Below are 22,261 nucleotides of genomic sequence, written 5' to 3' on the forward strand. Positions count from 1 at the left end.
AAGACTTTTTTTTTTCAATCCTTTCTACCTAGAACATGTTGAAAGAGGTGCGAGTGGCTCTGTTGCTAGGTCAGTTGCTGCTCAAAACCAATAGAATTTAAGCACCACATACTGGAGCCAAGCTGGATAAAGAATAACAACAGTATCAACAAACATCCTTGAGCATTCAAATGCTGGGTCATCAAGCATCCACTGACCTTGCACAACCTGACGTCAGAGTGTCTCAACTCAAGTACCCTGAAATTGATTTGGCTCCAAGCCTGTTGTTTTTCAGACCTCAGTTTACCACTGTGAGGAATATTATAGAAAACTATTGAATGAATTACTGTTTGTAAGCATAGGTTAAATTTTTAAGTGTTACAAGTATTGCTCAGTAGAAGAATTATGGAGTATAGCTCCAAGAAGACATACAGGGAAGACCAGATATGGACCGCCATTTCCTTTAGAGTTAAACCTCCCAAATCCGCAGGTGTTCTTGAAAACCTTCTATTGAAACACTTAGCTCAATTGGATATCCCTAAACACAAGAGTGATTGTTGTCAAACTGCAGAAGTGTTGAGATGATTTATAGAGATATCAAGCTTGCTGAAACTTGGAAGCACTTGCCTGGTTTTAGCGCCTCTTGAATGTTCCTTGAGTGAGTGCCAATGTAACTATAAACTGCCTGTAAATCATTGTTCCACATTATTATAAGTATAATAATTAATGAAACTTTAATTACATGTTTTCAAGAGGCTGCACTCCTTATTGTGTTCTTTGCTTGAACCATTTGGATGAGTAAACTTTGATTCAAAGGATTATATTTTTCCCATGCGGATTTTCCTTATGGGTGTGCCATTTGTCTTGAGCGGTATCACTCATGACATAGTTGCATAAGAATGATTTAAACATAATTAAAGTTAGGAAATGACTACAAGCACTTGCTAGATGCCTTGTAAAAGCAAGAGTACACACACATTTGAAGAGTGAATAAAAACCGTGAAGAGGAGAATATGAAGTGATGAGTGATGAGCACCACCCAAATGCCACAGTTAGGGAATGATTAGTCAACTAACTGGTCTCAAGCTAACCCTGTATTATAGGACAGTAAATCCAACAGAATTTGATCTCAGTATAATAATCATTTTGTTTTAAATAATATTGCTTTGAGACATATTGCTAGTCTTCCATTCCATGTTGCATACACAATGTTGTTTCTTCAGGACAACACATAATACAGCAGCATAGTACACTAATTGTAAATACAGGAGTGCAAATTATACAATGAAACAGGACAATATATGCGCAGGACAGTATATGATAACTAGGCAGGACTACACAACAATATTAGGATATACCCTAGCTAGTACATGGCTGTTCATTTATATGCTACAGTAGCAATATAATGTAATGTAACTAGTTTGCACCTTGTGACATCTTGCACTATTTTGAGGCCTTTCAGTCATTCCTTTTCTTAAATTACCTCTTAAATAATTCCAAGAACATGAATGAAGAACAAAAAGCAAACATGTTTTCTATCGATGCTGCAATCCCCTCTCTGTGTACTGCTGCTGAGTTGTTTACCACACTCGCTTGGCTGGCAGTTTCCTGTGATGTGATTGTTTGATATGATATGCAAGACAATGTAAGACTGTTGCAGGACTGTGATTAACTTTATTTGGTTTGGGCTTCATTTTTTGCCTAATTAAGGAATAATAAAATGACTTGGCAAGCAGTATGATCACAAAATTATTTCATTGGTCATTAAACATATACATATTGAATGTCTGGGGGGCACGGTGGCTTAGTGGTTTGCAATTTTGCCTCACACCTCCATTGTTGGGGGTTTGATTCCCACCTCCTTGGAGTTTGCAAGTTCTCCCCGTGCTTTAGGGGTTTCCTCTGGGTACTCTGGTTTCCTCCCCCAGTCCAAAGACATGTGTTGTATGCTGATTAGCCTTTCCAAATTGTCCATAGTGTGTGGGAGTGTGAGTGTATGTGCCCACTGATGGGTTGCCCCGCTTTGTGCCCAGAGTCCCCTGAGATAGGCTTCAGGCTTCCCACGACACTGTGTAGGATAAGTGGTACAGAAAATGGATGGATATTGAATGTAGTGAAAATGTGTGCAAGTGTAGTATGCACAATTTCCAGAGAAACTACCAGGCAAATGTCCTTCATCATCTGACACCAGAAGCATTTTGTTTGCACAGCTTATAAAGGATGTCCTGTTTCTCTGAAAACTATGCTTATTTTTTTTATTATCTTCTGTCATTACTAAACTACACTGCAGTTATTTCCTGAAATCAGTATTATGTTAAAATGACTCTAAAGCCAAATGCTTATATTGGATAAATGTCGACTGGAGAGGGTTGATACTTTTTTCAAGCAGAGAAAAAACAGGCATCCACTTAGAACTAAGGAATGTTTATGTGAATGTGTGTGAGTGAAGAACATTCAAGACCCTAATATGTCTAGATAAAGTTTGGGCCTGTATTCCAGTAGCTGTGTAGGACATTTTGTACAGGAAATGCCAGAGTTGTCCCAGTGGAGTCTTCTCTAAGAGAGGCCCAGTGACCTCCCAGTTCCAGTTAATCCAGGAAAAAATCCTACTGTATGGTACATAACCCACAGAAGGCCGCAACATTACCACTACAGCAGAGTGTTGAAACTAGACACAGAGTTTATTCATGCTTAACCTTTGTATTGTATTTGCCATGTTATATTTCTTTTAATCAAATATTGTCCAATGAGCAACTGTACAGGTTTCTACAAGACTTTTTACTGCAGCCAAGCTTATGATGTTTATAAAACCCGGGGTGTTCTTGTTGACATAACAGAATGGAAATAGAGAATTAAGTATATTACATACATTAGAAGTAATATGGAAGCGCACAGTTCTACTACCTGTTGACGAAGGATGAAAGACTGGTTGCCTCGGGCCTCAAACTCTCATCACTTTCTGTTTAAGAGAGAGCTGGAGGAAGACCTGAGTAAATGGTTCCTGTGTAATTGTCTAGCCTTTGCATTGAGAAAACCACTTAATTAAAGTAATTATGGTAGTTTCCTTTCTAACTGGTGACATAAGTATCACACAATGACATGGGGAGCAGAGCTAAAAGATTTTAATAATGGATTACAGTTCAGAGCTATGGTGTCTTGATCATTTAGCTCTGTAAATGTACCTGTGTGTAATAATATTTTTCCTTATCATATAGTCTTGTCTATTATATCCTGTGTGGAAAAGGTTTTGTGCCTTTTCTTCAGTGCAAAGACATTCTAGGAAGTGATATTTTCTGTTATCCCCAGCCAAGTACAGAATGAGTTTTAAACCTGAAACAATAAAATATAGACACAGTTTAAAGGGTTTATCAGAGAGGCGAGAATGTCCACATATACAGTAACTTACATATATGTAAGTTACTTTTTGGTCATGTGACCTGCTAATGATTAAGCACAACTTATGGCTACAAGACCTACACCAAGCGCTTATATGGGTCAAAACATTCGGGTTGTGATAAATTGTGGTGTATGTAGTACGCATGGAATTTTTAGTGTGAGAAAAACGTGAAGATGTCAGATTTATACAGAGACTACTTATCCTTATGAGAAACGATCATAACTACAGATGTTGTCTGGAATTATTACTTAACAGACCTACTATATGTCCAGAAATCTAATCCTGTCCAAATAGTACTTACAATCATGTGAAAAAATAAGTACACCCTATGGAAACTGTTGGCTTTTTTTGACATATTTGGACAAGCAAACATTTGATCATCTTTGAAACAGTGCCTATTAATAAAGTCGATATACTTGAACAAAACTACAAGGAAAATTATCTTTTTCAATCATTTATTCAACAGAAATATCAATAGATGTGATACTTTTTCCACAGAAGAATAAGTACACGCTTGGCCTCAGAAGTTAGTATTCCCCCTTTAGCAGAAATAACTTCTTATAGGCATTTTGCGTAATTGTCCACCAGGCTTGCTGGAATTTTTGACCACTCCTCCATGTAATATTCTGTTAGTTGCAAGATGTTTGAGACTTTTCTTGCATGTACTGCCCGTTTCAAATCCCCCACAACATTTCAATGGGATTCAAATCCGGGCTTTGACTAGGCCATTCCATAACCCTCCATTTCTTCTTTATGAGCCATCCTTTGGATCATTATCCTGTTGAAAGGTCCACTTTTGGTACAACTTCAACTTTCGGACAGATGGCCTCACATTATCTTCAAGCACTCTTTGATATGATGCAGAATTCATTTTTTGAATCAATGAATGCAAGCTCTCCAGTCGCTGGGGTTGAAATTGCTGGGACGGCCAGTCCTGAACAAATTGGCAGTCATTTGAAATCTGCGCCATGTATTTCAAATAATTTGGAGATCTTTTTAAATCCCTTGCCAGACTCATAGGCATCCACAACCTTTTTTCTGAAGGCCTTACAGAACTCTTTAGATCTTGGCATGATGACACCACACACCTCAATAATAAAGGGAACACCAGACTCTAGATATGAGAGGGGTATAAATAAGACAAGTTCCCCCTGCACTCCCTAAGCAGGTTCTAATCACTGACACCTGATCTTGAACACCTGATTCTAATTTTTTGGATTTGAATTTTATGGATTTGAAGATGTGATAAATGTAGGGGTGTACTTACTTTTTCCATGTGACTGATATGATTTTTGTTCATTTAAATTGTGAAAATTACTACAAAATATCAATTTTTTGTCTGTATCACCTTTATTAATAGGCACTGTTTCAAATAGGGTCAAATGTTTGCTTGTCCAAATAAGGGTGTACTTATTTTTTCACATGACTGTATGTTGACCAGTGTGTTTGCCGTCTTGTTTTGACACCTTACAAAACAGATCAAAAGATTTGGTGCAAGAAAGATCATAAAACCTATGCAAAGATTTATCCTACTTAAGTGTAAGACTTATTTAAGTGTAGCTCATTTCTGCACATCTATCACATATGGCAAAAAAGGTATAAACTTACATATGAAAGGTAGTTCACAGGGTTAAGGTTCAGGTTTCACACTGCACTGCGACTGTGTGCAGACTTTAATCAGTAGATGTAACTGTAGACCTTGCTCCTCTTTCATCACACAGTTTGGTTCCTATTCTGTAACCACACACTTTGTCCTCTGTTAACAAGCTTAAAACATAGACCTTCGCTACGTAACAAAAATGATCAGTTTTTGTATTTTTTTTTGTTGCCTTTTGGTTCTTGCCTGTCACAATCTATATTTCTTTTCATTCCAACCCTGCTGAAAAAACAATAGAAACCATCACAGAAATTCTAATGGTTTCCACTACAAATATCATTACAAACCATCTGCTACAAATAACCATTAAAACCATTACCAAATGGTTTCCATTACGTAGTAGGACGCATTAAGGACATTCAATATATTTATTGTCAAATTGCAATAGCAGTAGTATATTTATTAAATATGTTGTAGGTCATATTGAGGATGTAAGTCTTTAATGGCATCCACTAGACATAACATGCCACCAATAGAAGGCAACAAATTACCAGTAGAGACCCACAAGGACCATTGGGGCTCACGTGGTAGAGTGGGTTGTCCACTAATCTTAGGGTTGGCGGTTCGGTTCCCAGCCCACATGCCTCCACGTGCTGAAGTGTCATTGGGCTAGTGCCTTGTGTGTGTATGAATGAACCGCTAAGGTTAAAAAAGGTGCTGTAAAAGTGCCATTTACCATTACAGTTTCCTTTAAAACCATTACAAATTCTATGAGGGCTTTTATTGAGGCTTTTTCAGCAGGGAATATTTTGGCCTCCTGCATATTTACCTCACAGTGCATATGTACCTAGCTGCTGTTAAAATGCATTTATTCCAACATTTTATTTTAGGAAGTAAATTACTTGATTGATGTTATATACAGTCATGTGAAAAAAATAAGTACACCCTATGGAAATCGGGTTTTTCTTGTGTTGTTTTTTTTTTTTTTTTTTTTTTTTACATATATGGACAAGCATGCATTTGATCCTCTTTGAAACAGTGCCTATTCATAAAGTTGATACACTATCAAATGAGACATAAAAATGGACATTTTGTAGTAATTTTCACAATGAAAACTAACTTATTTATTTATTTATTTAATTGATTTCATTAATGTAGTAAACCCCTACATTTATCACACCTTCAAATCCATCCTTGTATCCTTGTAGGTACATTTTGTCCCCACCAATATAATAAAAAAAAAAGTCTTAAAAGTCCTGAAAAAGTGTTTTTCACTTTAGAAAAGCTGTGTGAGCCCTGAATGTAAACAGGCCAACTCCTGTTGTCTGAATCTGTTTAGAGTTCCTCCTCCACTCCCATTTGCCCTGTGGCATGCTTTGCAGTTTATTTGTTCATTGTTTATTAAAACAGTTTAGCTAGGCCACAATTTCCATCCCCCATACCACATTCCAGCTCAGCTTCCCTTGCCACCCCTTGAACTTTACCAGTTTTATCCCCCCCATTGTCTCTTGCTGTGCAACTATCGTGTTGTTTTTGTGTTGACTCCTTCTTTCTGTTGCTTGTGCAAGTGTCCTACACACCACCTTTCCCACTCACCTGTCCAAATCATTGTCTCATTCTTTAAACTCATTACATCTCCTCTCTCATCTTACTTTGTTGTTTATGCTGAAAGAAACCCACTCTCAGGAAGCCCACTCATTCCTCTGTCACTCTACAGATAGCTGCTATTTTAACAGAATTGCCATTCAGGGGATTTCTCCCTCTTATAAAGGCAGTCAGCTTCAGCACATTTCAGCCACAAAGATATCTTGATAAAGTCAGACTAGGCCACCAAATCCTTTACTTTTGTCTTGTTCCAGTGCCAGAGTTACTCATGGGGTATGATTGTATGGTTATCCCACACTTAAAAGTAGAGACTAAAGCACATTTCTATCTATTACCTTGTATTTACAAATATTTATTAAATATAAACTAACTGAGTAGTTTATTAGGAGGGCCTCCCTTTGCTCTCAAAACAGCCTCAATTCTTCATGGCATGGATTCCACAAGATGTTGGAAACATTCCTTTGAGATTCTGGTCCATGTTGACATGATTACATCACACAGTTCCTGCAGAGTTCTACCACATCCCAAAGGTTGGATTCAGATCTGGTAACTGGGAAGGCCACTGAAGAACACTGAACTCAATGGAAGTAGCCATTAGAAGATGGTAAATTGTGGCCATGAAGGGATGCACATGTTCAACTATAATACTCACATATGCTGTGGCATTCAAGTGATGGTTGATTGGTATTAACAGGCCCAAAGTGTGCCAAGAGAACATTCCTCACACCATTATACTACCTCCACCAGCCTGGACAGTTGACACGAGGAAGGTTGGGTTCATGGATTCAAGTCATTGGTGCCAAATTCTGACCCTACCATCTGTGAGCCTCAGCAGATATCGAGATTCATCAGACCAGGCTACATTTCCAGTCTTAAGCAAGCCAGTTTTGGTGAGCCTGTGCCCACTGCAACCTCAGCTTTTCAGTTCTTGACTGATAGAAGTGTAACCCGACATGCTTTTCTGCTGTTGTAGCCCATCTGCCCATCTGGTTTGACCTGTTGTCCATTCTGAGATGCTTTTCAGCTCATCACAATTGTACAGAGTTGTTATCTGAGTTACTATAGAATTTCTGTCAGTTCAAACCAGGCGGGCCATTCGCCGTTGATCTTTCGCATCAGCAACGTGTTTCCATCCACAGAACTGCAGCTCACTGGATGTTTGTTTCTTTATTGCACCATTCTATATAAACTCTAGAGACTGTTGTGTGTGAAAATTCCAGGAGATCAAACAACCATTCCACGCTCAAAATAACAGATCACATTTTTTCCCCGTGCTCATGGTTGATGTAAACTAGAGCTGCAACAACTAATAAAATTGTTGTCAACGAATCTCATTATCGATTAGTTGGTCTGTGCATAGCCCAAGGTACGTTTACTCACTGCGTTACTCCTGTTGCGAAAGCACACATCGGAGAGTACAGAACAAAGTTGTGTCCCAAATTACGTACCACACACTTACACTATGCATTATATGCTCTACCGTCTAGTGTATGACTTTTAGAAGGGTAGTATCGTCTCAAATGGAACACTAGTGGTTTTTTATTAACCGGAAGTAAAAGCCTCTTCCTAGTTGATTGCACGCGACGTCACGCGCACGTAATGCGATGCCGCTAGCTTTAGCAGATACCCAGTCAACGACAATGACTTTCTTCACTTTACTGTTTATGTCATTGTTACCTTTTATGCCCAACATGACCTCAGTCCCCATCAGACCGAGGCGTACTCATCAAGTGACAGCAGAAATAAGTGTGTGACCCAAATCCTCTAAGGCATGAGAGCATTTTATATTAAATGCCACGAAGAAGACTGTAACCTGCAAACTTTAAAAAGTGGAGCTTGTGTGGCACGGAAGCACGACAGTGATGCACGAGCACAAACGGATGTTTATACTACACGGTGTGCAAGGGGTTGGGGAAATTGGTGAGAGTTGCTTAAAAGATTTAGTTTAATTCAAGTTTATCATCATTATATGTTGTATTTGCGCGCTTGCAGTGTAAATTCTGTCGTTTATATCTATTATATATTATATTAAAATAAACCAGTCATTTTCATTACAGCTGGAACTAGTGTCAGGAGGTGCTGTTATAGAAAATTAATCAACACCATCTGACCAATCAGAATCAGGATTTCAAAAGTGCTGTAGTATACTGTGATTTTTAAGGTCAGGTCAAAAACAACAAACATCAAAAACAAAAGTTCTGTTTAATATTATCACATCATATTTCACCCATATTTGGTGTAAATAGACTGATGTCATACTGATGTCATGCCTTGGTATGGTCTGTTGAATGAGGAGAATATGTCAAACCATAACACCTCTATTCTATTCTGGGGCAGTGGTGGCTTGGTGGTTAAGGCTCTGGGTTACAGCTCGGAATGTCGGGGGTTCAAGCCCCAGCACTGCCAAGCTGCCACTGTTGGGCCCCTTGAGCAAGGCCCTTAACCCTCTCGGCTCCAGGGGCGCTGATCTGCCAAGACCTGACTGGAACTACTTTAGCTGGTCATTTACTGAAATATAATTACTGAAAAATAAAAGGTCTGTCAGCCAAACAGAATCGAGAATTCAACAGCGCTGTGGTATAAGTCACAATACACTTCTCCAAGATATTGTCACATCACCCACCCCTTTATGTCACACTGTATATACAGTAATAAGGGCATAAAATGCTTATAATGGTATGGTCTGTGCGAAGGCTGATTGAAAGCTTTATTTCTACTGTGCAGAGCTTTAGGAGCAGTGTAGAGAGTGGTGAGAACCTGGCAGTGGTGAGATACAGCCAGCAGCAGAGCTCTAGTCAGGGATTCTGGAGGGGTTCTTATGATCGCCAGACTGCTGGCAGTGCTGTTTCTCAGAGCAGAAGATACATGAACACAGCATTTTTCATTTGCAACTTCAGGGATTGTCTTGCTAGCTATTATATTAGGCATCATTATTACTCACTCCAAAATGATTTCAACAGAATCTGGGTTTTAGTGTGCAATGTCAAAGCATTAGCAGATATTAGTATTGCAATATAGATGCCCTAGGCAGTATGTGTAGCACGCAAGTGTACTGCTGTAAGCTGTAGCAACTTCTTTCTTGCCATTATGTCTCATTATTAAAGGGGGTTCTGTGTCTGGTGGGGTTTATGGTGCTTGGCTTGCAGGGTATCAGAGTCTAGTATGAGCTGGTTAAAGCACAGCTAGGATCTGGGGTCCTGCCCTCTGTTCCCTGGCCACAACTAAGCCTATAGATTTACTCTTAAAAGACAAGGAACTGCATTTGTGTAAACACTAATAGTTCTTTTGTACCTTTCATCTTGTAATAATCTCAGCCTAGTGACCCCTGCTCCTGAGACTCTCCTGAGTAAGTCACTGTTTAATGCTCAGTTTTATGCATGCCTCTTTAAAGACAAAGTTATGTTTCTTTAAGCCAAAAAGCTCTTTGTCAACAGTCAAGAATCTGAATTGCAAATACAAACGTAGGACAGAAATGTCAGGACTAACAGATAAAGAATTTCTTGTTGAGCTGTGAACCTTTCCAGGAACACTGTAACCTGCTTCAAAAGCCTAGGTATGTAACCAAATAGGAATCCATTATGATGAGATAATGTGTTCTTAAAAGATACAAATACACATATGGATAGGTGGTGTGCAATTTTGTTGTTGTCGTTTTTTTTTTTAGAAAGCTTGTTAGAAATGAGTCAGATTAATTCATTAACATGACGGTGAGTCACAGCATTATGCGTATATGTTGTTCATTCCTTCCTCTTTAGTTTAAATTAGGTTTATTTTCAGAAATGGAACCAATTAAACTCATTAAAAAAATTCATGTTAGAAAAGTCTCATGCAGATCTCTAGTGGAGAACATTTTTCCAGTGTTTTTTTCCCCAATGTTTCCAGAGGCATAGTGGCGGGGTTCATATTTAATTCCAACAAAATAAACAAGACAAACCAAAAAAAAAACAAAAAACAAAACATTCCAGTTCAGGCCACACCTAGTCCAGTTTTAAATCCAGATACAGATTTGGAGAAATAAACAGATGCATATGCAGACAGTGGCATTGCATTACACCCCTGCTACCCACGTTATACACAGACAGCTGTTAAGACAAACTAGCAAATCACCCGATGATTCCTCTATACATGTCTGTATAAACATAGCTGGGCAAAAATGTTCCCTTTGCTCCTTGGAGCTGTTGGAGCTTCAGAATATGATTCAAAATGTTTGCAGCAGATGTTTTCTAGCTTTATTTACTGTACATGGAATGATTCCATCGGAACGAGAAGTCTATGTGCAACTTGTCAACATCTGTTTTTTTCAGCATTCAGTAAAGACCAGAGCATTCAGACAGTCAGAGACACAGGGAGCATACCATGCAGGGGGTGACCGTTTTTCGCCCATTTTTGGCATAATCAGCAGGAAAAGAGGAAATGAGTGATGTTGAATGCTATGTCTCAGAGTTCTGTGCTGGGATAGACTGCTATAAATAGCATTTGGGGGCCCCAGGTCAGCACCAAGACAGCAGACGCTCATTTACAGCTGTATCGAGACAGGACTGAGAGGCTAATGCAGAAAGATGGAGAGTGTGATGAGAATTTCTTTTCAGGCTAGACTTGATGGAAAACAATTCGCATTCAGTATAATGTATTAATGGTATTCATGTGTAAACCTCAGGAGCCCACTTAAAGTAGAAAAGCCACACTATGCAATGAAGATATAAATAACATTAAAAAATGCCCTTAAAACTCCCCATGTTGCCTTTTTAGCTCCCGATTTTTCTCTCTTCTCTTTCTTTCATGTTTGTCATCTGTGTGTAACCCAGTTTTCCTCCACTGCTCTGCTTCTGAGCTCGGAGGTATATGGAGTGGGTTAAGGAACTGTTTTTCTCATCAGTGGAAAGCTGCATGTGTGAAGAGAGGAAGTCTGAGCCATTGTTTTTCTGCTCAATGATCTCCGTCTCCTGTTGTAGACAGGGACATAGGGCCTTCATCATGTCTAGTAGGATGACCACAATCAACTGACTTCACTCCTAACGAACATTTGAAAAACATCTCTCTCAAACTACAGTCCATTCCTTACAGATGATGCTGCTGATTCTTTTGCATCTCTGTCCCTCCCTTGCTCCCCCACTGGATCTCATGAATAAGCGCTACAGAAATCCAATCCTACCCCTGAAGCATCTGTGAGCTGTTTGCAGCCTTAACTCACATGAGGTAATGACATCTTGCCGTGTTGTTAAACGCCCAGCTATAGCACGCCTTAACAGCTGTATCTGATCCCCATGATATTGCTCTCTCCCCTGGTGAGGATGAAGAAAATCGCAGGGTTATTTCAGTGTCACGGCTGAAAGACGTTCCATGCAGGATCACATCAACTGAAATCCTGACCAACTTCTTACACTAGATCACTTTTCAAAAGTACATATCTGCAGCATCAACTGACACACTAGTATTCAAAATCATTCAGCCTCGGCTCAACCTTTGTGCTTTAAGGAGGCGTTTAAAGGAGAACGTAGGAGTAAGACTAAACACACAATGCCTGATCATTCAAATGTGCTCAAGGTGTGCATTGTCTTGCTAACGTCATGGACACCATCACCAAGGAGATATCACTCTAGCTTGAAAGGCTTGTAGTGCAACGGCACTGTTTGTGTACATTTACTACGTCATTGTTTGTAGGTGTGTGTGGTCCTTACAGAATAGACTGTCCCCATGTCTCAACCAGCTCCCTAGTCCAGTAGGTAGTGAATCATTATATTGTGTCCACGAGTTGCGCCACTGGCTCACTACACATTGGGACACTGAGAACTTAATTTACGGCGATATGACTACGTACTCGCGTTGGAAAACGTCACCAAAAATATCATATGTCAATATCGTAGAAATTTGTTAGCTTAATCACACATATTTGTGTCATAATATGTCAAGCAGAATCATAGGCAAGCTAGTGGATTTAAAAGAAATATCATTAAACACTTAAAAGTCTTTAGACTCAAACAAACCTTATATAGAACGTCGAATAAAGTTAAAAATCGTGAATGTAAATAATAATTTACATTACAGCTACAACAACAATAACAAGCTACTTACATTTGTAGCCGGAAGTTGGCTCAGAGTTTGTCCCTTTTTGTTTTCGAGCCGAGAGGCTTCAGGAATCATGACGTCATTTCCAGTAAGGGAACATAGTGAGCATAGATGCTCCCTGGATTTTGCGGTGCATTGTGGGATTTTTTAGGGAGCGAATGTTCCATTGCACTGGAAGGATTTTGCGATTGAGACAGCCCTTACAATGGCCGACTCCCTGATCAGTGCCCTGACTACTGAACTAGAGAGCTGATTGAGACACAGGGACTGAATGCAATAACACACCATGATATTGGGTAGGATCACTGAGGCCTTCACTGCATGGTCTGTCGGTATTAGTGTACTTTTAGAGAAGCTTTGAAGGAACCACTGTGGGCCCAAGACAGACTATTAAATACTATTCATGCAGGATAAGTAATCTTGCTGGATGTCTGTAGTATTTTTTTGGATTAATGGGATAAGCATGCACACATGCTTGATACACTAATAATCCTATGTGTACATCATAGAGCTCATTTTAATACAAACTGATTGTTTCAACCTTTATTATAAGGACTTGTTATAGGGCTTGTGGTTGCCCAGGTTTGCGTTTGATCATTCATAGGTCACATGCCTATAAAACCCTCAGAATTGCTTCTTTGAAGTCTTTTTAAAACTCCATACTTGGTTTCGTTTTGGTTTCAGCACGAGACGATACAAAAGACCACTTCCTGAAGTGTCTTTATACTGAAGTAAAAGTAGGATACCACTCAGCATATGATAGAATCGTTACCAACACGTACCAATCAGAGAGGATATAAATTCCATACATCTATTTTCTGTAGCATTTTCTAAGCTCCCTATCCTAGGGGACTCGGGGCACGAGGCAGGGGTCAACCTGGACAGGGGCCTAGCCCATTGCAGGGCACAATCGCACCACAGACAATTTGAAAATGCCTGTCAGCCTACAACGCATGTGTTTGGACTGGGGAGGAAACCAGAGTACCCGAGGAAACCCCTAAAGCACGGGGAAAACATGCAAACCCCCAACCCCGGAGGTGTGAGGCAAACGTGCTAAACACTAAGCCACCATGCCTCCTGGGATATATATTACCTGAGGTAATTTCAACTGCTCAATTTATAGAAGCTACAATCTGGCGTAATCTTTCCAGATTTATTCACATCAGTCATGTCTGCAAAAAAAATTACTAACATGAAATCCCAGAGATTAACTGGTAATAATTGCACTATACTTTCTCCCTATGGAAAACTAATCCAGTCCAAATAAGGCTTTAGTTAGAACTTGTGTACCAAGGTTTTATGAGGATTTAGCTGATGCTGTCTGGGCACTTGTTAAAAATGACAGCACATCCTAGCATTGTGTATTATTGTGTATAAGAATTTTAGTTCTTAAAGCTTTTCTTTAATCTTTAGGTTTCCCAAGTCAAGGCATGTAGAGTTCATTAATCTAAGCCACCATATGACCAACGCTCAAGAAGGATTTACGAGACTACTTATAAAATTGTAATCTTAGCTGATAATAATGCTTGAAAATAAAGCCTAATGCAAGTATAATTGCTTATTTGAAATACGCTTAAAGATACTTTATTGATAATATTTAAGAGAATTCAGAAACGTGTGTGTTGAGCCAGTTTTAGGTGCACAAACATGGTACTCTGTTCTTGTGTAGTACATTAATCATTTATAGTCTGCTGCCAGCATTTTAGCTAGAATTTCCCACTTACCACCTGTCTCAACTCACACTACAGATTGACAGTGTTTACTTTTTACCTCTCTCACACCACTTTGTTATTAAGTTTAAGAACAGTGGAGATACAGCAGCTGAACTGTTAACTGATCCGTGTGTGTGTGTGTGCGCTTGTGTGTGTGTGTGTGAGAGAGAGAGGGAGGAGGGGTGCGTGTTTGGATGGATAATGTCTAGGCATTGTGTGAGAGACAGGGGTCATCATTTGGATGACTTCCAGTGAGCACAGGCCTGGTGGACATTACGACAACAATGAAAACATGCTTGTTTCTAGTTCACTCATTATGTATGATTCGACATATGATACATACCCAGATGCAACAAAAGCTCCGTCCATTGTGGAGGTGGCTTCAGAAGTAGCAGCTGAGCATTATGTAATGTCCTTACACTGGGTTCTGGGGACCTTAAAGGATCAATGTAGTGTAGCTAGGGTTTCTTTTATTTTATTTTTTTGAAATCATAACCCACTGTTATCAAACCTATTATATTTCTCATGGAATTCTTATAGTTATTAGCCTATTTTACTGAAATGAATGGGTTTATTTAAGGTTTAATTGAACTCTTGCTTAGTTGGCTTTGGGTGAAACAACCAGTAATACAAGGTTACTTTTTTTTTATCTATAATGAACCTCAAACTCCCAGGGCACTTCAGCTAGTCCAGACATGTGCATGCGTAACCTTCCTATTAGTTTCATTGTAATTACTAAAAAATATACTTTCAGATAAATAATTGAATAATAAGTCTAGAATTACGGGGTAAATCCGTTTCTTGATGTGTTACCTTGTGTTACTGTGAAAACCACACACATAATGATTCATTGTTTAATGTAGTCAGTCTTTTCTTTTATGTAGTGCCAGTCAGCAATTGTGAGACTGTCTTAGCAAACCCATTAAAAACACAACCAAAAGAGATTTGTAAGCTCATTCCCATTAACTACTACCTACTGCCCAAAAACATAAATAAGCCATGGGAAGGAAACCAATGTGGTTTGGCCTGGAGTGACATTGTACTCCATATCCTAGCTCTAGACCTGTCACATCCTGTCATATCAAGCTGCAAACAGAATCAATGTCATAACCTCTACTAGATGATTCATCTCACATTTCTGTGACTTGTGTATTGTTCTGTTGGTGCTCAGGGCAAAACACTTTCTCAAATTTTGAATTTGTTCTCTGATCAAGTGCAAACAAGGTTGGCCTTACAGTAGCCCTGACTGACTTGTGCTAACAACCAGCTGTAACCTGGGTTCAGGTGCTTTCTTTGGTTTCCACACACTACAGTTATGTGAATTATTAGCTCTGGTGTCCTTAGAGAACGCAGAAGTACCAGCTCCGACTTGAACATGTCAGAAGTGTGTATTCGGGCAAGTCCTCACTAATACAGTGAAAAAACCTGTAAGTCAAGGCCTGTAGCCTGGGCAGAGTTTGACAAATGCTCCCAAGGGCCCTTTAATTGAAAACATACAGGACAGCCTATGTAGCAGAAAGAAGAAAGCTCACCTGTGAGAACATTCAGTACATCTATTTACCCCAGGGGAGGGCCAGGATGTTTTGTTAGGGTTCAGTTTCGGTATGTAGGATAAAATGCTAAATGTGTAGGGCTAAATGTCTGAGACATTGTGAATGGTGTGTCGGGTGCGTGGAAGCATATGGTCATCACAGCTGCCTACCCACTCACTACATTCCCATGATCTGACGTTAGTGTGGATGAGGCAATGGTTAGGCACAACTGACCTTTACTTTTAAGGAGACTCCAGGATGAGCACCAGACTGAGACCTGTGAAAGTTCCTGTTGACATTAAAGCCATCTTCTCATGTTGTAGTATTCTGTAATGTAGTTTTACCAAGATATCACAATGATGCTAATCATATAATTAAACAGAGACCAAGATCATGACTATTTCCAGTCTAGTAAATAAACCATGTTTTCTCATTTTTCAGGGCGTTGTTTGCATATGATGGATTCACCAACAACCTGAAGCTCTTTGATTCTGGAAGTAAGATCACAACAATGTGAATATGCATGTTTTTTCATTGCATAGAAGATTTTTATTAATCCGTTAGTTACGTTCCAAACATATTGTGCCGTGTCCATGATTATAAATGTGTTAATTCATATTCATGACATTAGAACAATTTTGAAAAGCTAAAGACTTGCCAGAAGAGCGGAAACATTTCCTGTTGAGGCTCTAGTTCTTATTATGACCGCTTTTGAGATGTCTATATTTTATGAGATACTGTAATATGAAGGATAAGTTTCTACAGTAGAAGAATTACTTCTGTGCATGTTTAAGTGACTGAGATGGCGATCTGGCGTAAGCATGTAAGCAAATGTTTTTGATAGAAAATGTGTTGCATGAGAAATAGCTTACTTATTGTCAGAATAATTTGTAATTTCTCCTCTTATCCCTAAATCTTCTCTCTGTAGATGGAGGCTTGACAGAATTGGCCCAGAAGTTTCACATTGCCAAACCCATGTATGGACTGTGCAGGATTGCACTGCCCGACGTGGGACAACCACGGATAGTCCTGATCTGCTGGGTGAGCTGATGATGTGAAAACAGAAGTGTGATTTCAGACGCTTTACATTGGGGTCTCAGTTCATCACCACATTCAAAAGATTTTGTGTCTAAAACTAGATTTAGACAGCTTTTCTGATTGCCATAAAGCCTTAAAGCCTGGCATTAGTGCCACACTCCTTTGGGTGAGATCACATTCATTTATTCACATCGGATGTGAACCATTGATGCTCTGCTCCCATTGGTTCTTCCTTGGGGTGTGAGCTTCATGTGGCTCCACATTGGTTGATACAGAAGAATCTTTGGAAAGGCTGTTTTTTAAGGAGGGATGTATGTGAGGCTCCTGTTGATGAGATATGTCAATGGGTTTTTCCCCACAAAAGAGCTTTGACCCCCAGACAGCTTGTAACTGAAAGAGCGCAAATACACTCACAAGCCTGCAAAGCATGCTGGGAACCTTCCCAGTAACCTCCCCAGCACTGGTTGCCAGGACAACAAGGCTGGAATGCTGTGTTTGAGGTCAGAGGTGGCACCTGTAGCCAGTCAGGCGATGCAGAGAAGAAGTGGTTGCGGCTTTAGTGACCTGTTAACAGTGCAATTAAAAATTTTGTGTGTACCAGATAATCCCACAGATAACATTACACTTATTCCGTTTAACTTAAACAACAAATAAAACAATTCTGATTCATTTAACAAGATATTTTTTACTATGGAGTTTTAAATTATTCTGAAATATGCACTCCTTTTTGGGTTTTGTTTTGCTTCATGGTAAATGCAGTTTTTGTGTATAAAACCTCCACATCTTTTAGCGTGATGCTATTCATGGCATAACCTCCTACAGTTTGTTATCTCTTCCAGCTGAATCTAAGGCATCTTCCAACACGAGTATCCTTGTCTAAACAAATGCATTATTAACCCTAATCATATTTAATCTAGATTAGTCAAGGTTTGAAGTTTCAGTGAAACTGGAAGTCACGTCCTGTTTAAAATCCCTTGAGTCATGCAGTGATTCAGTATCTGACAATGTGTTTATTCTGTGCTGCACATCACGCTGTATGCAGAAATACAGTGTAAAAGTATAATCCAATAACTGGCCTTGGTTGAAATGTATAGGATCAGAAACTGATAGCTGTTATATTCATAGAGCCATTTATCAGACTGAAAACAGCTTCTGTTCGGTTAAATCAGAACTTCCTCTAACTGTGCTCAACAGGTTGGAGATGATGTGGAAGAGTATCGAAGAACAGAATGTGCAAGTCACGTGCCTGCAGTCAAAAACTTGTTTAAGGTAACCATTTTCCATTCTTCTTTTTTTAATTCTCGCTCTCTCTCGCTCACATAACCTACAAAATTATGTGCTACTTTTGCCCAATCATTAATCATAAATTTCATATTATATATGTTCCACTTTTTAGTCATCTTACAAATATGAGGAATTGTAACATAAGACTCTTTTGTAACATAAGATTTTGTATTTGAATGCTGTTGTTTAGTATTTGTGTCATGCGCCACTTTTGAAACTTCTGTCTAAATTCAGAAGTGGTTTTGTGAAATTATGTGAAATATAGAATAATCAAATAACGTCCCCTTGCCATAGCTGATTGGTGATATTGCTAGACAATTGCAATTTGTTTTCATCACTCTGGCAAAGTAAAAATAATATCAAGTGCATTTCATGTCTATTTCTATTCTTGACTAATTGTTTTTTCTAACAGAGTGTGGCTCTGAATCGGGTTACAAGCTACTGTGCATACTGCACTGTCGTTATCACATGATCCAGTTGACATTTTACAGTTACGTTTTAATGTAAAAACATTTTCCTATTTAATCAGTGGCTCATGATCATAGATTTTAGTGGACCAGGACGACATTAATAATAGCATAAACAAAATTGAGAGGCAATCACTTATTAGGCTTGACTTATGCTATAGGCTAGTATGTAGTTAATTTTTAAGAGTTAAAATGGTGCTTGAAAGTTTGTGAACCCTTCTATATTTCTGCATAAATATGACCAAAAACATCAGATTTTCAAACTAAAAGTCCCAAAAGTAGATAAGGAGAACCCAATTAAACAAATGAGACAAAAATATTATACTTGGTCATTTATTTATTGAGGAAAATAATCCAATATTACATATACGATAAGAATCAATATTACATACAAGTATGTTTCTCTCATTTGTTTAATTGGGATCTCTTTGTCTAGTTTTAGTCTTGTGTGAAAATCTGATGTTGTTTTGGTCATATTTATGCAGCTATATAGAACATTCTAAAGGGTTCACAAACTTTCAAGCACCACTGTACTCGTAATAGGTAGTTGAGAGTCAGCAACATACAGTCATCCAGCATACAGTCTAGAAGCATATTTTGAGGGGTTCGACTGTATTCAAGGTAATATCATTACCAGGGTTGGCAGGTTTCAGCAAAATTTCCAGCCCAACTACATCTCAAACCACACAAAAGACCTGAAACGAACCCAAAAATTTAGGCATTGGAAAAGGGAGACGATTTTTCTTCTTTTTCTCAGTCATAGCGTGGGAAACAAGTATTTCAGATGTATTATCCACTCCATAATGCCCATTTCCATCTCTTTGAAATATACAATATTCACAATAGAAATGGTTCTGTGCATCATAGACCCACTGTCTGCACGTACACTCTCCCTTTGTGTGAAAATTTATTAGATTTAATACTTTGGTATAGAACAAGATCTTGAGGGCCACAGAGTATTTTTAAACTAGCCCAATATGTCATTAACTGTCCCGTCCTCTGATCCTCCCCGAGCTTCAGAGAGGTCTGCCCCAGTGGTCCTCTATTAGTATGTTCTATTTTGTTGTAGTCCCCATTTTTGTACCATTGGGTGCAATAATAATTCTGTGGAGTGAAATGTTATTGGGATTTGTTCTCATTTAGCCACAAGAGCATTAGTGAGGTCAGACACTGACGTTGGGGTGAGGAGGCCTGGGCTGTTCAATGGGGTTGAGTGCAGGCCACTCGAGGTCTTCCACTCTAACCTTTGCAAACCCTGTCTTCATGGACCTCGCATTGTCATGCTGGAACAAATTTGGGCTTCTTCCAGTAAAGGCGCATTCTTAATGCTAGAGCATACAAAGACATTTTAGACAATTGTGTGCTTTGTGGCAACAGTTTGGGGAAGTCCAACATATGGGTGTGTAGGTCAGGTGTCCACATACGTTTGGGCATATAGTGTAATATAGTTGTAAAGACCATATGATTTTGCCATATGACGATGTTGTGATATGTAGGCATGCATGATTCAGACTCATAATGTGTAGTAAGAAACAAAACTTGGACAAGAGTGCAGACACAGGAGGAATTAGCTCCTAAAAGATGAGCTACATCTGTAGTGTCGAAGCGGTTTGGGTACTTGAGGTCAGATTCCATACAAACCTCTCTCATTTGCAAAACATGCACTGTGGTTGAAACTGCCTTGCTTTGGCATTATTCTAAAATATAATATTAGCCAGCTAGCTAATTATATGCATGTAGCAGCCTGGGAAACACGTCAGATTCCAGTACTGAAAAATCTATTTTGGACTGAAATTGTGTTTTACATTTTCTTAGCCTCATATATATTTCACAACTTTACTTTAAAATGTAAAGGTTTATTACCGAAACAATATCTGTGTCTAGTTACATTTGTCTAGGCTATCCATCATCAGTGACTACTGATTATTGAAAATTTATTTAGCTCAACTAGCTTGCTAATGAACATTTTCTAAACATTTTCTCCATATCATTATTGCAAAAATATCACACAAATTGGGATATTATTTGAAGGCCGTATTGCCCACCTCAGCTCCGGACTGATTTAAGCTCTTGTTTTAGTGAAGGAAGTTGTGTTGCTGTACTGTACACTGCTAAGAATAAAGCTTTATGCCCTGTTGTTGCCATAAACACAGACACAACCTAACATTTATAATTTAGTTTTGTGGCGCTTAAAACAGCAACAGAATGTTTCTCTGGTATTAAAATACCAATACATGGAATTCATTATAGATTCCCAATGATTAGCTCAGCTCAAGCCCATTTGTAAGCATTTAGGACTAGCATGAGTAAGGGAGCAAAGTTTCCCTGTTTGTTTTTTTATACATCCTGTGTGTGTATCCTTCTGGAATGTTCAGTCTTCCTCTGTGAACTCTTTGTTCTCTTACTTCTATCTCTTTAAATGAATTATTACAGTCCTCATGCTGTACAAAATACAAAAGCCAGACATGATAGGAGTGAGCTGGAAGGCATACACACACTTATAATATATTATATATATTATATATATAGTGTATAGACATAGTATAGAACAATAGTACCACCAGCATTGCAATGAGAGAAGGAGGGAGCTACTGTTGGAGGTGTAAAATAATAATGAAGTCATTGTGCAGTGTACTCTTCATCTTCCACTGCGTGTGTTGATCTTTAAATGTGATTGATGATTGCTCGATGACAAGTGCTCTATTCATTTCATATCAGCATGTGTTTGTTGCAGCACGTCTGCTTCCTCTGTGTGTGAACAGGTGTGTTTGTGTGTTTGAATTGTTTTTGTTTGGAATTGACTTTATGTGCGAATGTGATAAAAATGAAATGTCGGATTGCACAGGCTTGTCTGGGTGTGACAATCTTGTTCCGGCTGCTGTTCTAACTTAAGCAACTGTGATTTTTGTCTCGCATTTGGCTTGAGAAGCATGGGAAGTAGGAGCTCAGACTGTATTCGAGCACTCTTAAAAGAAACGAAGATCTTTTAGAAAGACAACAAGGATAACTGGCCTGTTATGTGGTTCGGGTGAAACCGGAAATACACCCAGTTGTTTATTTCAAAATCCTCAGCTGTGAATAATCAGATTGAGGTCGGTGCAACACCATAGGTTAGGCTTGGGAAGATTGACAGTGGTATGGGGAATCATTGATAGATTTCACCCATCGCGAGGGCTGCCAAGTCAAATGATTTAAATGTATGTTGGTAAACATGGTGTCCGCCCCTTTAAGATGCTGTGTCTCATATGTTTCCTTTTCGCCTTTAATAACTTACTGTCTGACTTCAGAGCAGAGCAACAAAACATATTTCTCTATTCACCACAGAGCACATGCATGTCTATTTTATATTATTTTATTTATAATGAGCTTAGTTAAAGCTAATAACTCATTACGTTTATTTCCAGTCCTGAGTCTAGTTCTGCAAGCATTCCTGACATTGTTAATGGGTAATTAATATATAAAAAAAGAATGATTGCAGCTACAGGCGATTCGTAGCCAGCTTCTGCTATTTTTTCTGATCTAATGACGTAACTTTACATACACGACATGCATTATATGCATCTGGCCACACCCCCTTTCCCCCC

At 38.9% G+C, this 22,261-nt stretch overlaps 1 protein-coding gene across 2 annotated transcripts in view; it reads left to right on the forward strand.

The window, feature by feature from the left end:
• Positions 1-22,261, forward strand: part of si:dkey-40c11.2 (drebrin-like protein A) — a 48,796-nt gene that overhangs the window by 8,723 nt on the left and 17,812 nt on the right. For both annotated transcript variants that reach the window (XM_053654032.1, XM_053654033.1), the window contains exons 2-4: positions 16,330-16,385; positions 16,817-16,929; positions 18,121-18,195. In XM_053654032.1, the coding sequence (XP_053510007.1) occupies positions 16,330-16,385; positions 16,817-16,929; positions 18,121-18,195 (244 nt within the window). The remainder of the gene's footprint in view (positions 1-16,329; positions 16,386-16,816; positions 16,930-18,120; positions 18,196-22,261) is intronic.

This window comes from Ictalurus furcatus, chromosome 22 (assembly GCF_023375685.1).
Source record: "Ictalurus furcatus strain D&B chromosome 22, Billie_1.0, whole genome shotgun sequence".
Classification (NCBI taxonomy): domain Eukaryota; kingdom Metazoa; phylum Chordata; class Actinopteri; order Siluriformes; family Ictaluridae; genus Ictalurus; species Ictalurus furcatus.